Genomic DNA, 13,883 nt, shown 5'->3' with positions numbered 1-13,883 from the left:
TGCACGGAGTGAAGGGTCGTTGCTAAGCTAATGCTAACGCGAAAAATTGACTTTGCAAATTTGTGAACTACTAGTGTGAGTAAGCAGTTGTGTGATTACGGGTTTGAATTGTTCAGCTGCCTGGCATTTAATATTATTTTGGTGAATATTAACTACAAGAAGTTTTAAAATTATTTTATATTGAGAGGAGGAGAAGTGGAGCTTCCTTTGGAGCTCCACTATCATGGCATCACCAGTTACTGCAGGTAGACTCCTTTTCAACTCAAACAGCTGAGTAACGGTAGCACAAGAAGGACAACTGTCTACTTGTAGAGATAAAGAAGATGTTTTGTGTTTTCTGTTGTGAACAGTTGTGCGAAGAAGGATCATTTTGTGTGCACTGTGGTGGACCTTAACCTTAAGCAGACACGAGAACTTTGTTTAATTGTTAAATGGGCGATGCCATGATAATGGAGCTCCACAGAATAGAATAGAATAGAGGGAATGCACATACGTCACTTTCCCCCTGGGCCACGCCCCTCTAAGTCAGACTGAGTGGCAAAAACAAACCGGCTCAACATGGTGGAGCACAGCAGCAACTATAGCGAGACTGGGAAAAATGTGGAATATAACATGAAATTAAAGACAGATGGACTGGACATGGATCCATACAAGCTACCAAACAACAAGTGGTCTACGAACATTGATATGTGGCTGGAAATCACGTATCCTTACATTTATATGTACCTGATTTCAACGCCGGGAAAATACACAATGCAAAGGCTGAAAGCATACAAAAGCCAAAGAGTTGTTGACATCCTCGTCATGGTTAATTAGAGGATTACAGCTGGTGAGTGCTTTCAGTTCAATATACTATTGTTTTGAGGTTTTCTGTCAGTGCAGACGTATTTTCTTGGTGATTGCCAAGGTAAAGGCCCAGCAGTAGTGCTCACAGTTCACTACTGATTTACTGGAGTTGAACCCTTAGTATTGACCCAAGTGAGTGTATGATCTACTGGCACTTTGGATATTTAAATATAGTTAACATCAAATACATGATACAACACAGCTACAACAGCTTTGTGCTAGAATACCCCCTTATTTGGAAAACTAGGTTAGCCTCAGTTTAAGGTAGTTCACAAATCCTGTAGAGCACAAGGTTCATAATCACACAATTGAAGACAAAAACGTTTCAGTTATGAAATATAGAACGAAATGACAGATGCTAACATCAAGCTTTACTAAGAAGGAACGTTAGTCAAAACGATATGTAATTTAAGGTATGATTTTACACAAGAATACAGCATAGATTAAGGTTCCCTGACACGAAATGGCAACCACAAATCCAGGTTTCAATAGGGCTGTGCAATTAATCGAAATTCAATTATGATTTCGATTATTACACGCAACGATTACAAAAATTATGTAATCGAGAAAAAACGATTATTAATTTTGAGTTGTTTTAATTCACGCGCACGCAAGCTACCATGAGCTGCTCTGCCCCGCCCCCCTCTAAGCTACTGCTGCCAGCTAGCCGGCAGGTCAACCCCAAGAGGAAGGTTGTACCTAGCGGTCTGGAAAAATGGCAGGAGAATCACAGCAGAAGTGCTTGGTAAACAAAAAAGGCAAGTCAGATTCAATTGTATGGAATCACTTTGGGGTTGATGAAGAAGACGAAGAGCAAAAACACATCACGTGCAAAAAGTGTTTCGTAGTTGTGTCCGCACCGACCGCTAACACAACAAACCTTTGAACCATCTAAAGTTTAACCACCACCACCTTTATCATATTCTTTATCTTATGAAAAACTAAAACGCATAAAAACAACTTCGTCCGCAATGCAATCTTCAGTCTCCGAATCTCTTTACGCTGCAACTCCCGTATTAACCTAACCCTAACCCGTATAACCCTAACGTACGTATTCTACAGGGTGTCCCATAAGTCTCCATACATAGGAAAAATAAATGTTTCTTGACATAAACCATTTTTATTTATATAATATGCTCTATATGACTGCCATTTTGTCGGGAACACATTTCAATGCGTGTCCTCCACTGCTGAAGAACTATAAAGAAAAAATATAAAGAAATACATGTTAGAACCATATGTATTACAGGGGTTGGACAAAATAATGGAAACACCTTCTATGATGCCACAGTGTTAGGTGTTTCCATTATTTTGTCCAACCCCTGTATGTCTCCTATGTATGGAGACTTATAGGACACCCTGTAGATGGCTGATGTATACAGAAGGCTTTAACTGAAACCTCACAGCACGCCACTGAATTTACTATGTTTCATACTACATTGAACATACTTGAATTTATAATTTGCACTTTACGTGAGTTTTTTATTTTTTTTATTGCTACAGTTCTATGGCAAGTCTATAGCAGTTTAATTCCAGTGCACTATTTGTTTACAAAAGGAAACATACTTGAATTTACAGTACACTTATTTGATTTCAAAGATTTTTTTTGTTTCGTACAAAAGTGAAAATACTTTGTTTTAGTGGTTAAAAGCTTTATTTATGTTTAAAGAGCATATTTTACATTGTTTTGCAAGAAAAAATAAACAACTTTAAGGTTAACAAATAATCGTTTTTAATAATCGTGATTTCAATTATTGCTAAAATAATCGTGATTTTTTTTTTTTTCTATAATCGAGCAGCCCTAGGTTTCAATGCCTGGATTCCAGTTATTTCTATGAATTGCAGCGATCTATCTGCTTCTTTTGTCTTTGGCTTTAGGTAGCTGCTAAAACCATAGCTCCGAGTGCTTTTTAAACCTATTTGTGGCACAATGGCACCACAGCTCTTCCCCATTTTTTAGATTGTTCTAAAGTTTTCACAGTATTCAAGCCAAAGCCGCTACTCATCTCCCTCTTTCTGCCACTCAGTAGGTGTAATTGTGGTGACTTCCGCTAGCCGTGACGTCACGTGCATACCCTCTATAGCTTTTATTGTCATTTGACAGCACAGTACAATGTACAGCACATCAATCGAAAATTAAGATCGATGTAGGGCATCGAGAAACCTAGTGCGCCGCCACAGACCCCCTTCTTCGAAAATTACAGTGAAAGAACAGAGAGGATGATGCAAGCACAAATATAAGACATACATTGTAAACACAGTACACGTGGTCATGTGATGAAACTTTCAGTGAATTTGGTGGGAGTGTGGGGGGCAGGAGGAAAGAAAGAGGATGTGGGCAGACAGGATGGGCGGGGGGAGCTTGCATGTGTGTTATGTGAATCCTTGGAAAGTTCGTGTGTGAGGATAAGAGACACAGAGAGGCCTTCTGTCCTTTAGTTCTTATCGGTTCACTCCCTCTGTGTCTTGACCATGGACCAGGAAGCTCCACTTCTCCTTCTCTCAACATAAAATAATTTTATTTATTTATTTATTTAATCTATTTGTTGAATTCATACCAAATTGGGTGTATAGATTGCCAGTGACCCAGAATAGATGAAGTTACATTTTGGGAAAAGTAGGTCAAAGTAAAAATTTTTTATGAATTTTTATTATCTCTTTTTCTCCCATTTACTTATAATGGGTGAAATTTCAAATGTCTATGAAATCATCAATTTTATTTCAATCTACTTCAAACTTGGCACATATACAGAGGCCATTAATATGCTGACATCACCACATGAATAGACATGATGACATCAGCTGGATCGATACCAAAATAAGCTACAATATGTGCAAGGGGCGGAGTTTGATGTGCCTGGCTGCACTTGTTTTTTATGGAGCTGAGCGCCGTCCGCTCACACTTCCCAACAGTAGGTGGCAGTAATGCATTGTAATTAACACCAGTTATTTCACAGCATGAAAGAAGATACACAAGTTTCTATTCAAATCATGGCTAAACTCAGGTATGACAACTACATCAGACATGTTTTTATCTACCATTTTATCTACCATTCTAACTGCATATACGCAGGGTGTGTCAGCGATGACACATCAGGTTTCGAAGAGTTAAATAAATTTGAGAAGTTTAACTGTTATCAATTTGGTTTGTCATTTAGTTGTGATAGTGGGTCCCAAAGTCAGATCAGCTGAAAGCCACTGATCTAATGTATCTGCCTGAGCCTTAATAATAAACAATACACTTCTCCTTTGCAGTCTTTGAAATAACGCAATGTTTATTCACATCTTAGGGTTTGCCTGGTCCACATGGTGATATCGGCCCTGAAGGTCCAATGGGGAAAAAAGTAAGTATTTCTCAGCTTTGACTATGACTGCTTGATATGTGAAAAGCCTCTGGGAAGCACTGGAACACAAAAAGCAAAGAAGAAAAAAGTAAATTGAACCCTCTAGTGCAGCCTTTATGCTCGAGTGAATTCACTTTGTGCCAAGAAACCAGCCCCTCACCTTCAAAGGTGACCCAGAGTCACAAAACCAGATGCATACCTGGAAAACACTGGGGGTTTTGGATGGTTGAATGCATAAAATGTTTTTTTTTTCCACTGTATTTAGTCTGGTTCAAGTTAAATCCCTTTCATGGTTGTATCTAAGTGCATCGAGGTCAGTGGATTCATCAGCACAAAGGAAGAAATGACCTTGTTATATGAGAAGAGGTGAAAAATGAAAAATGAAATGTGCTTCTGTGAAAGTCAAATATACAGTACGTGTGACATATGGAGGTGTTGGATTTTTCTAGCGCTAAGATTACACTCACGTAGTTGACATTTAAAATGCATTTAGATTAGATCGATATATCACAGACATAAATAACAATACAAATATCAAGTAGCCTCACAATCTGATACACTGACGGGATGGCCGAACATTCACACACGTCCACATATCACGGTTTATGAGTTATGATCCATCACCACTGGAACGTTGGACACCCCATAAAGCACCTCATCTGTTATTACCTTGTCAGCTTATTTGTCTGTTCCTGCTTTTTACTCTCATGTTATAGCTGCCAATTCCGCCATGAGCCCACACTCCCCCATGAGTGTTCGCTCCTTAATTATTTTGGAAGAATGTTCATGTTGATCGTCTAGCTGTCATCCTACATCACCTGAACGGCAGACTAATGTCTGGCTTTAGACATTGTCCTGACTTGTATGAAAGGGCAGGCAGAGGAAAGTAAAAAAAAAAAAATGCACCTCCTAAGATTTCCACGCCCTCTTTACACCTCTTGTGTGCCCTCCTGAGTGTGATTTACAGCTCCGGGGTGAATAATGGTGTTCTTTACCAATAAAGTCTTGACTGAAAGAATTTTCCTGAACTGCTGAAGTATAGGGTAAAACCCCTTTTTAAAATAACAGAATATTAGAGGAGAGAATATGTTACATAAATGGAACAAGCTTGATCAGAGTTTCATCATGTAAAAATGATGTAGACCTTAGATTTAATTTTCTACCTCTACTTTATCAGCAGTAATATTACTATATTACTGCAAGTATTAGTCGTTTATTCTGCAGCATTAAATTATTTTCCAATTACAACTGACTGCAGGAAAATGTAATATGTACAGTACGTATACTTTACACTTCAGGCTTTACATTTTAATGAAAACACCTAAATACTTTTACTTAACATTTGAATACAACTTTAAAATGTGGTGAACTGAAGGATAAACTGTTCCTTTATGGGTTGACTGAAGGCTAAATAAACTTATTAAAACCCTTGTAAATTTGCAGGAAAACGCATGGTTGCAAAGCTGAAAACAGGCCTGTTTTTCTTGTACAAAGTTGATCTGTAAAATATGATGAATTGGTGTAAATAATTTATGAAGGAGTTGAAATGAATGCAACTTTAAATGTGTATGAGAGCAAATTGCAACATACATATGAATTTATACTTTATTTTATATTAGCTGTAATATCTACAAGTATTAGTTGTTTATTCTGCTACATACATCTGACAGCATTAGATTCTTTTCCAATTACAAGTGACTGCAGCAAAATGTAATATGTATGTACACTTTACATTTCATGCTTTATATTTTGATGAAAATAGTTAAATACCTTTACTTAAGATTTGAATACAGCTGTGATTTGTGCTAAATTGAAAGATTAAGTGTTCCTCTATGGGTTGACTAAATATGTCATCCTTCTTAAGCTAAATAAACTCTTTAAAACTCTCTTAGATTAGCAGGAAAGCAGTAAACAGGCCTCTTTTTCTTGTACAAAGTTGACTTTGAGAGACACATGTTGCTGCAGACATGGTTATCTTGTAAAATATGATGAGTTGGTGTAAACCGTTTATATAGTAGTTGAAATGGATGCAACTTTAAATGTGTATGGGAGCAGATTGCAACATAAACATGAATTTATACTTACAATAATATATATTATTTACTATACATCAGCAGTAAATATTACTATATTAATGCAAGTGTTAGTTGTTTATTCTGCTACATACATCTGACAGCATTAAATCATTTTCTGTTTGCGAGTGAGTGCAGCTAAATGTAGTATGTATCCTTTACATTTCATGTTTTACACTTTGATGAAAATACTTAAGGTTTAAATACAGTTTTAATTTGTGGTGAATTGAAGGATTAACCATTTTTTTATGGGTTGACTTTTGGCTAAATAAACTCTTTAAAACTCTTGTCGATTTGCAGGGAAAATGCATGGTTGCAAAGCTGAAAACACGCCCGTTTTTCTTGTACACAGTTGACTTTGAGAGACACATGTTGCTGCAGACATGATGATTATCTTGTAAAATATAATGAATTGGTGTAAGCAGTTCACAAAGTAGTTGAAATGAATGCAATTTTAAATGTGTATGGGAGCAAATTGCAACATACACATGAATTTATACTTTACTACATATCAGTGGTAAATACTACTATATTACTGCAAGTGTTAGTTGTTTGTTCTGCTACATCATGACTGCAACAACATGTAATATGAGTCAAAAAACACTGAACAATGAATTTACTACTTTACTTTTCATGCTTTGCAATTTAATGAAAATACTTAAATACTTTTACTTAAGGTTTGAATACAGCTTTAATTTGTGGTAAATTGAAGCATTAAGTGATAATGGGTTGTCTTTAAATATCTCCTCTCGCTTAAGCTAAATAAACTCTTAAAAACCCTCTTAGACTAGCAGGAAAATGCATGGTTGCAAAGCTGAAGACAGGCCTATTTTTCTTGGACAAAGTTGACGTTGAGAGACACATGTTGCTGCAGACATGATGATCTTGTAAAATATGATGAATTGGTGTAAACAGTTTATGAAGGAGTTGAAATGAATGCAACCTTAGATGTGTATGGCTGTAAAATGTAACATAAACATGAATTTACTGCACAATAATGACATTTAGCTGATACTACAAACTTAAGTAAGGCTTAAATTGTATTGTAGTGCGGTGTGGATATTTTACCTCCTCCACTACTATGTGTGTGGCTTGTCGTGGATCTGTCTGTTGGTATGTATGTATGTACTTACATGTCTGTCTCTGTCTGATTTTTATAGGGTGAACGGGGACTTCCTGGGCCACCTGGAATTCAGGGTGAAACAGGGATCGGCCTACAGGGACCCAAGGTGAAGTCTACCAACTCATTGTTTTGGAAAATAAATAATGATAGTGTAATTTCCACCCTGTGTCTGACCTGTTTGTGCACATGTCTACGTAGGGTGATGTTGGTTTCCAGGGGCAACTAGGGCCTCCGGGTCCACCAGGACTGGGTGAACCTGGACCACCGGTGGGTACAAGTCAATTCAAGTATATGTTTACTACATATGCAAGTATATACATACAAAGAAAAGACACCCTGTTTTATGGGAGGCCATATAAAACTAATACTTATAATACACAATAATTATAATAAAATAGATGTACTGAGTATGTTATTTCATTTTACTTCTAGTTCTATTCTAACTTTACTTCTGTTAAATTTTATATTCTGTTTTTTAAAATTTTATTCTTATTTTGTGACATATTGTTTTTTTTTTTACGCATATTCATACTCCTAAATTCATTGAACACACAATGACAATCAAGGATATTCTATTCTATTCTATTCTATTCTATTCTATTCTATTCTATTCTATTCTATTCTATTCTATACACATTTTCAAAAGCTGATAGACGTACATTGATGATTGATGAATGAACATTTGTTATCATCACTTCCTATTTTATTAAGGGACCTCAAGGGCCACAGGGAGTACAAGGAGAGAGGGGCCCGTCAGGAGAAGGTCTCCCCGGACCGAAGGTGAGTTAGTGTTTGTACTATACGTCCTTAATGTCTCAGAATTGAAGGCTTTTCTCGAGAGACTTGCGCACTGAAGCAAGTTGAAAGCTTTGAACCGCCGTGATCCCTTTTTCATGCACTCACCTCAGGTTCGCCCATTCACCTATTCACTGACCTGCACGGCTCCATAAATTTACATGTAGCACTGCGGCGTGGCTCTGGTTATTTTATCCTGTGCATGTGGTCATTGATCATCCCCTACAGAGGACAAAACATGAGCAGAAGCGGTAGAGATAATGCGTGAGAACATACAGGTCACCTAGAGACATGACACAAAGGGAAATGCAATGAACAATGAATGATGGTTTTTGTGCGTCTGTGTTGACTCAAGATGACACACACATACAACACAAAAAATAAAGATGCTCATGAAGTCACTTTTTAACACACATTTTCTTTCCTTTTGTTGTTACTCCATTCATTATTAATGCTGTGTGTTGACAAAATACAACAGTAGAATAGATTAGATCAGATTTAATCTAATCTAACTTCATTCATTATCAGTGCTTTGTATTGACAAAATACAATACAGTAGAGAGAGGCCTGTCGCAAAAACAGTAGATCTAATCTAATCTAATCTAATCTAATCTAATCTAATCTAACTTCATTCATTATTATTGCTGTCTATCGACAAAATACATCAGTGGAATAGTATTATGAAAGGGTTACAATTCAGAATATTGCGATCAAGAGGCAAAAGTGAAGTGTCTGAAATGTGACGCCAATTTAGATGTAACAAAAACTGTAATGACATTAACGTCCACTAGGAGCTGGCTCCAAAAGCAAGTCAGTCCCCATAGATCCACATGTTAAAATGTTCAACTTTACAGCAGAAATTAACATACAAATGAACAAAACCTGTTTTTTTCTTCCTGACAAGCAGCTCTAGTGTCACTGTTTTTAAGGAGTTGCACTAACAAGGCTTTAAGAGGATCGTATGAAGTTCATCTGTGCTCAGTTCCATTAACTGCTGTAATTTAGCATTTAGCATTCAAGCATTTAGCATTAATTGACATTCAGTTAATGTAAATAGAATGTCAGCTAGCCTTCTAATAACCTCAGGTAGCTGTAAGTAACGTGTTGAAATATTTCAAGACTTTGGCATTTCTGTTATGAAACACAGACACAAACACAGTTATTAACCCTTCAACCCATGAGACATTATTCTATGAAACGTGCTGCTTGGAATTTGCGTCTGTACAAGTGTCATAAAAGCTGCAATGAGTATGTGCTTGTGTTCTTTTTCTTCAGTTGTTTTGCTTTGCTGTGTGTTTTAGGGTCAAAACAGGGTGGAATAATAGAAAAGAACAAAGAGAGGAATTGAAGTTTTACAGGTTTTTACTAAATAAGCCATGCAAAATGTACATCAATAAGAGATTTAGGATGTTGAACATGAACTGTGAACTGGAACACACTGAACAAGAACAAGTATTTGCATTTTGGCCCAGTAGTTTTGTTTTTTTTCTAAATCAGTCCAGCTGCTTTTTGGCACCTGAACCTTGAACTCCAAAAAACAGTTACATGGTCAAAATTCGGTAAAAACACAATTTCAAAAAAAAAAGAAAGAAAGAAAGAAAAATCCCCACAACATTACAAACAGCAGTAAAAACAAAAAATCACAAGTAAAACCGTATAAAAAAATGTCTAAACTGTCTATTTTTATAGTGAGTCGGTCTCACTCACTGCTCTGTATTTTGCCCCCCATTCCACAGGCAGCGGTGAGGGATGCACTGAGCATGCTCAGATGTGTATGGAAGGCACAAGGTCTATTCTATCAGCACATTTTGAAATTTTTTATTGAGCAAACGGTTGAATTTTTATGAAAATTTTAAATAAATCATACATTCAGAATGCTAAAAGGTTAAGTAGCTGCAGTTACATCAGTGCATGTATATGTATATGTTCCTACACTGTTAGCTGATGTGGTTGGTTTCACCCCTTAGTTTTCCTGAACTACATGCTTTTAACCTGTCAGTCAAATTTTATTCATATAGTGCCAAATCATAACAAAAGTAATCCCAATATGGGTACTTGTTTCCATAAAATCAACACTGTATCAGTAATATACAGTGTTTGATTATGATATAGTGAGCTACTGTAAGTTCTTTAAACATATCTCCTGTATTTTGGGCCCAAACCAATAAATTTGAAAACTTGTAGCAGTACTTTATGGTCTATTCTGTAACGAATTGGAAGCATTTGTAAAGACTGTAGAACAGGAGTGATTTATTTTGTTCTTGTTCTGCTTAAACCTTGAGCAGCATTTTCTGAATGAGCTGCAGCTGTTGTAATGCTTTTTATTTATTTATTTTTAAGTCCAGTTAGAAAGTATTTGTAGCATGAAAATGTGGATGAGGTTTTCATGGTTAAGGAAATGCATTGCAATTTTTAAAACAGGATCATATTTAACGCGTTTTCCGCTCCCCCAGATAAGTGACAGAGGAAAATAGTAAGGAAAAGGTCCTATATGCTGTATGAAACTTTAATTAGATTTCTGCTGAAATAAAACATCTTCACAGCTTTGATATCGGTTTTCTTTTTTTTTTTTTTTTTTTTTGATGTGGTTTAGCTTTCCCTCACTAAAATGTCATTATCGCCAAATTTTCTTCGTTTAAAGAACATACCATCATAACACATGCATAAACATGCATGCAGAAAAAGCTTACAACAATGACATCTACATTTGCATGAACCAATTTATCTGTGCTGCCAAATAGAATGCCAAAAAAATACAATATCTATAGTTTGTACAATCAAATGAATTCCTGAAAATTAATTAAAATTAAAGCTTGAAGATTCAGTAATTATTAAAGTGTGTTTAAAGAAGAGAGCTACAGATAAATGGAATGGTGAGAATATACATACTATATATATATATATATATATATATATATATATATATATATATATATATATATATATATATATATATATATATATATATCGGTACTTCTATGAAACTGGTACCTAAAAACAGGACATGGGGGCGAAGATAAGACACATTTTTATATTATTTTACATTATATTTAATACTAAAAGTTGCATGTAACACAGTCAAAAGGACATGAAAATTACACGCTACAATTTTTTGAATACCTCTATTCTCTCACAGGTACATTTTGGGAATTGAACTAATTATTCGAGGCAGATTGTTTCACAAAAATGACCACTGTTGCAAAATCATTTTCGATTTATATGTATTTAACTGGGCAGGTTCTGCATGTAACACATGTGGACACAATGGGTTACATACAAAACCTGGAATAAGACTGAGGATTCATGAGAAACTCAGGTGTCTGGATTAAAAAAACACTAGGATCATCAAATTTAACACATTGTCTTTATTTATAGAGCTATATAAGACCATTTTAAGCCATGTTTTCTAGATAAAATACACTAACACCTAGATAGTTTTTCTTGTCCCAATTTTGGTCCTATTTTTGGCCCCAATATTTTATTGAAAATTCATTAATTTTGGGATGGCTCAGACCAAGAGTATATATTTTGCATTTATCTGAGGTCATCATTAGGTACATCCTGGGGGGAAATATGTCTAAATTTCTGTTTTATCATTGGGTCTAAAAAGCTGGCAAAGTGCCAGGTACCAAAATGTACCCAGTTGCATAGAAGCACCTATATATAGAGAGAGAAAGAAAGAGAATGCTGCTTTGAAAATTAACAGCCTTCTCACTTAATCAACTCTTAACAGTTTCTAAAGTCATACCTTTTAAAGTTTCACCTGTAAAACTAGACCAAAAACCCCCCTGTCATTTTGATGACCCCAGGCAGCTCAATAGGGCGTGATTTAACCAATGGAATGTCTTTCAGTAATGGGTAATATCATCACTTTTTTGCTATTTTACAACACCAACAGGGCAGCATTACATCAGACAACACTTTTAGCCAAAATTCAAGTGAATTTTCTTCCCCATCTCCCTGGATCTTTATCTAATTTATCATTTGTCAACATTTTCCTCTGAGATGGTGACGATGAGTTTCCACAGTGAACAGGATGAGGTGTAGCTCAAATCGTTGGGCCTCGAGGGTACACGTTTTGACCGCGGACTCACAGATGGTGTTCTTGTTCCAAGGCAGCGTTCTTCTTATGACAAGCCTCGACAAGATCCAGATTCACAAGCACTCGACAGCAATATTAGCCTTTTTCCACATCATTAGCACCTCAGATTGTGTGCCAAAAATAGAGATGAAAGACTCATTTGACGGTAAATCGAATCCAAATTGCTGAAATGCAAATGCGGTAGTACTGTTTTAATCAATGTCCTTCTGAAACGGCCACTGTATTTATGTTGTCCTTGAATGACTTTGTGAGATGGAAAATATCTCAAGGGGAAAAAATGACTTCTCAGCAGAGTCATGTACACCCAAACATTATGCTGCACTCTTCTCATTGTGCTTACTGTCAACTTGGATTACTGCTCTAATCCCTCTCTCCATTACTACTCCTGCTTTTTCTGTTTTTAAAATACTCAAATATCCCCCCTGGACACATTGTAAGTAAAATACCTCTATTCATTTTATCCATTATGGTTTTTTAGTGCAAAAAAAGGACGAAAAATCAATACATTCTTGAAAAAAAGTTAAAAGCATCCCAGCACTGTAAGATTTGTAGAAACTATCAGTATGCACATTTCAAGTCGCCTCAGGCCACAGACGCCACTACTACCGGTCCACTTTTTTACTGCTTTTTTATCACAGCCAGTTTTCACTTTCTTTGTGTGTTACATGTGTCATTTGGAGGAATACTGTGGAAAACTCCCACATAAAAGTTTTATTGAGCAGCGCTTTCAGGGAGGCACAAGATTGTGAAAAAGGCAACCTCTGCAGATACAGCAGTTTATAGAGACAGGGAAGCAAGACAAGAAAAAGAATGTCTGATTTGTGCTCTATACTGCAGAATTTAATTGATTTTAAATGTCCAGGGCTCAGATATAATGGAATAAAATTGATTCTTGTGGGATTATCTAGTGGGATTCTTATTGAATATCCAGTTTTCTGCATTGACTGACAAGTTATCCTTAAAAGCAAAATTACCATTTTTTCATAGAAATAAGGCACTGGAAAAAGAAAGTACACCCACTTTATATTCTATGATTTATTATATGGTTCTAAAACCATTTAAATCCAAACCCCTGTGTAGAACAATACAATAGTCATTCACTGTTCGTTCATTTTAGCATAACTTCTGGTGAATACATAATGACACAGTGGAATTTCATTACAGTCTTACTACCATAGGAATTAAGAGAATAAGCAGGCGCGAGGTGCCCCGAAGCCAATGTTATTGCTTTATTGATCATTAACAAGTGTGACCACCTCTATAAAAGCAGATGTTGTTGCAGTTTACTGGTCTTGGCATTCAGACCAAGAAAAGACATCAGCAATGAGCTTAAATACCCAACTGCTGCTGCCCATCAGTCTAGGAAGGGTTCGAAGTCCACCTCTAAACCAGTCAGTCTTTCTACAGTGCGAGAGTATTCACAAATTGAAAATATTCACAACAGTTGGTAATGTTCTCAGGAGTGGATGTCACTGCAATTTATTTAAACATTAGATCATACAATGTTCTGAAAAATTGCAAAACAGTCAAATATCAGACTCTACAGGTGTCAGTGAACATGTTAAATGAAGAAAGAATAAAGACTGAACAACACAGGTGTC

The 13,883-nt window shown here is 36.1% G+C and overlaps 1 protein-coding gene across 1 annotated transcript in view; it reads left to right on the top strand.

Moving 5' to 3' along the window:
• LOC115433045 (collagen alpha-1(XXVIII) chain-like) overlaps positions 1–13,883 on the top strand; it is a 74,791-nt gene that overhangs the window by 17,722 nt on the left and 43,186 nt on the right. Inside the window, exons 11-14 of the mRNA XM_030154241.1 lie at positions 4,137–4,190; positions 7,423–7,491; positions 7,584–7,652; positions 8,097–8,165. Coding sequence (XP_030010101.1) covers positions 4,137–4,190; positions 7,423–7,491; positions 7,584–7,652; positions 8,097–8,165 — 261 coding nt within the window. The remainder of the gene's footprint in view (positions 1–4,136; positions 4,191–7,422; positions 7,492–7,583; positions 7,653–8,096; positions 8,166–13,883) is intronic.

The sequence above is a fragment of the Sphaeramia orbicularis genome, chromosome 2 (genome assembly GCF_902148855.1).
Source record: "Sphaeramia orbicularis chromosome 2, fSphaOr1.1, whole genome shotgun sequence".
NCBI classification, from domain to species: domain Eukaryota; kingdom Metazoa; phylum Chordata; class Actinopteri; order Kurtiformes; family Apogonidae; genus Sphaeramia; species Sphaeramia orbicularis.
Note: the sequence above shows the minus strand (reverse complement) of the source record. Positions and strands in the feature narration are given on the sequence as shown.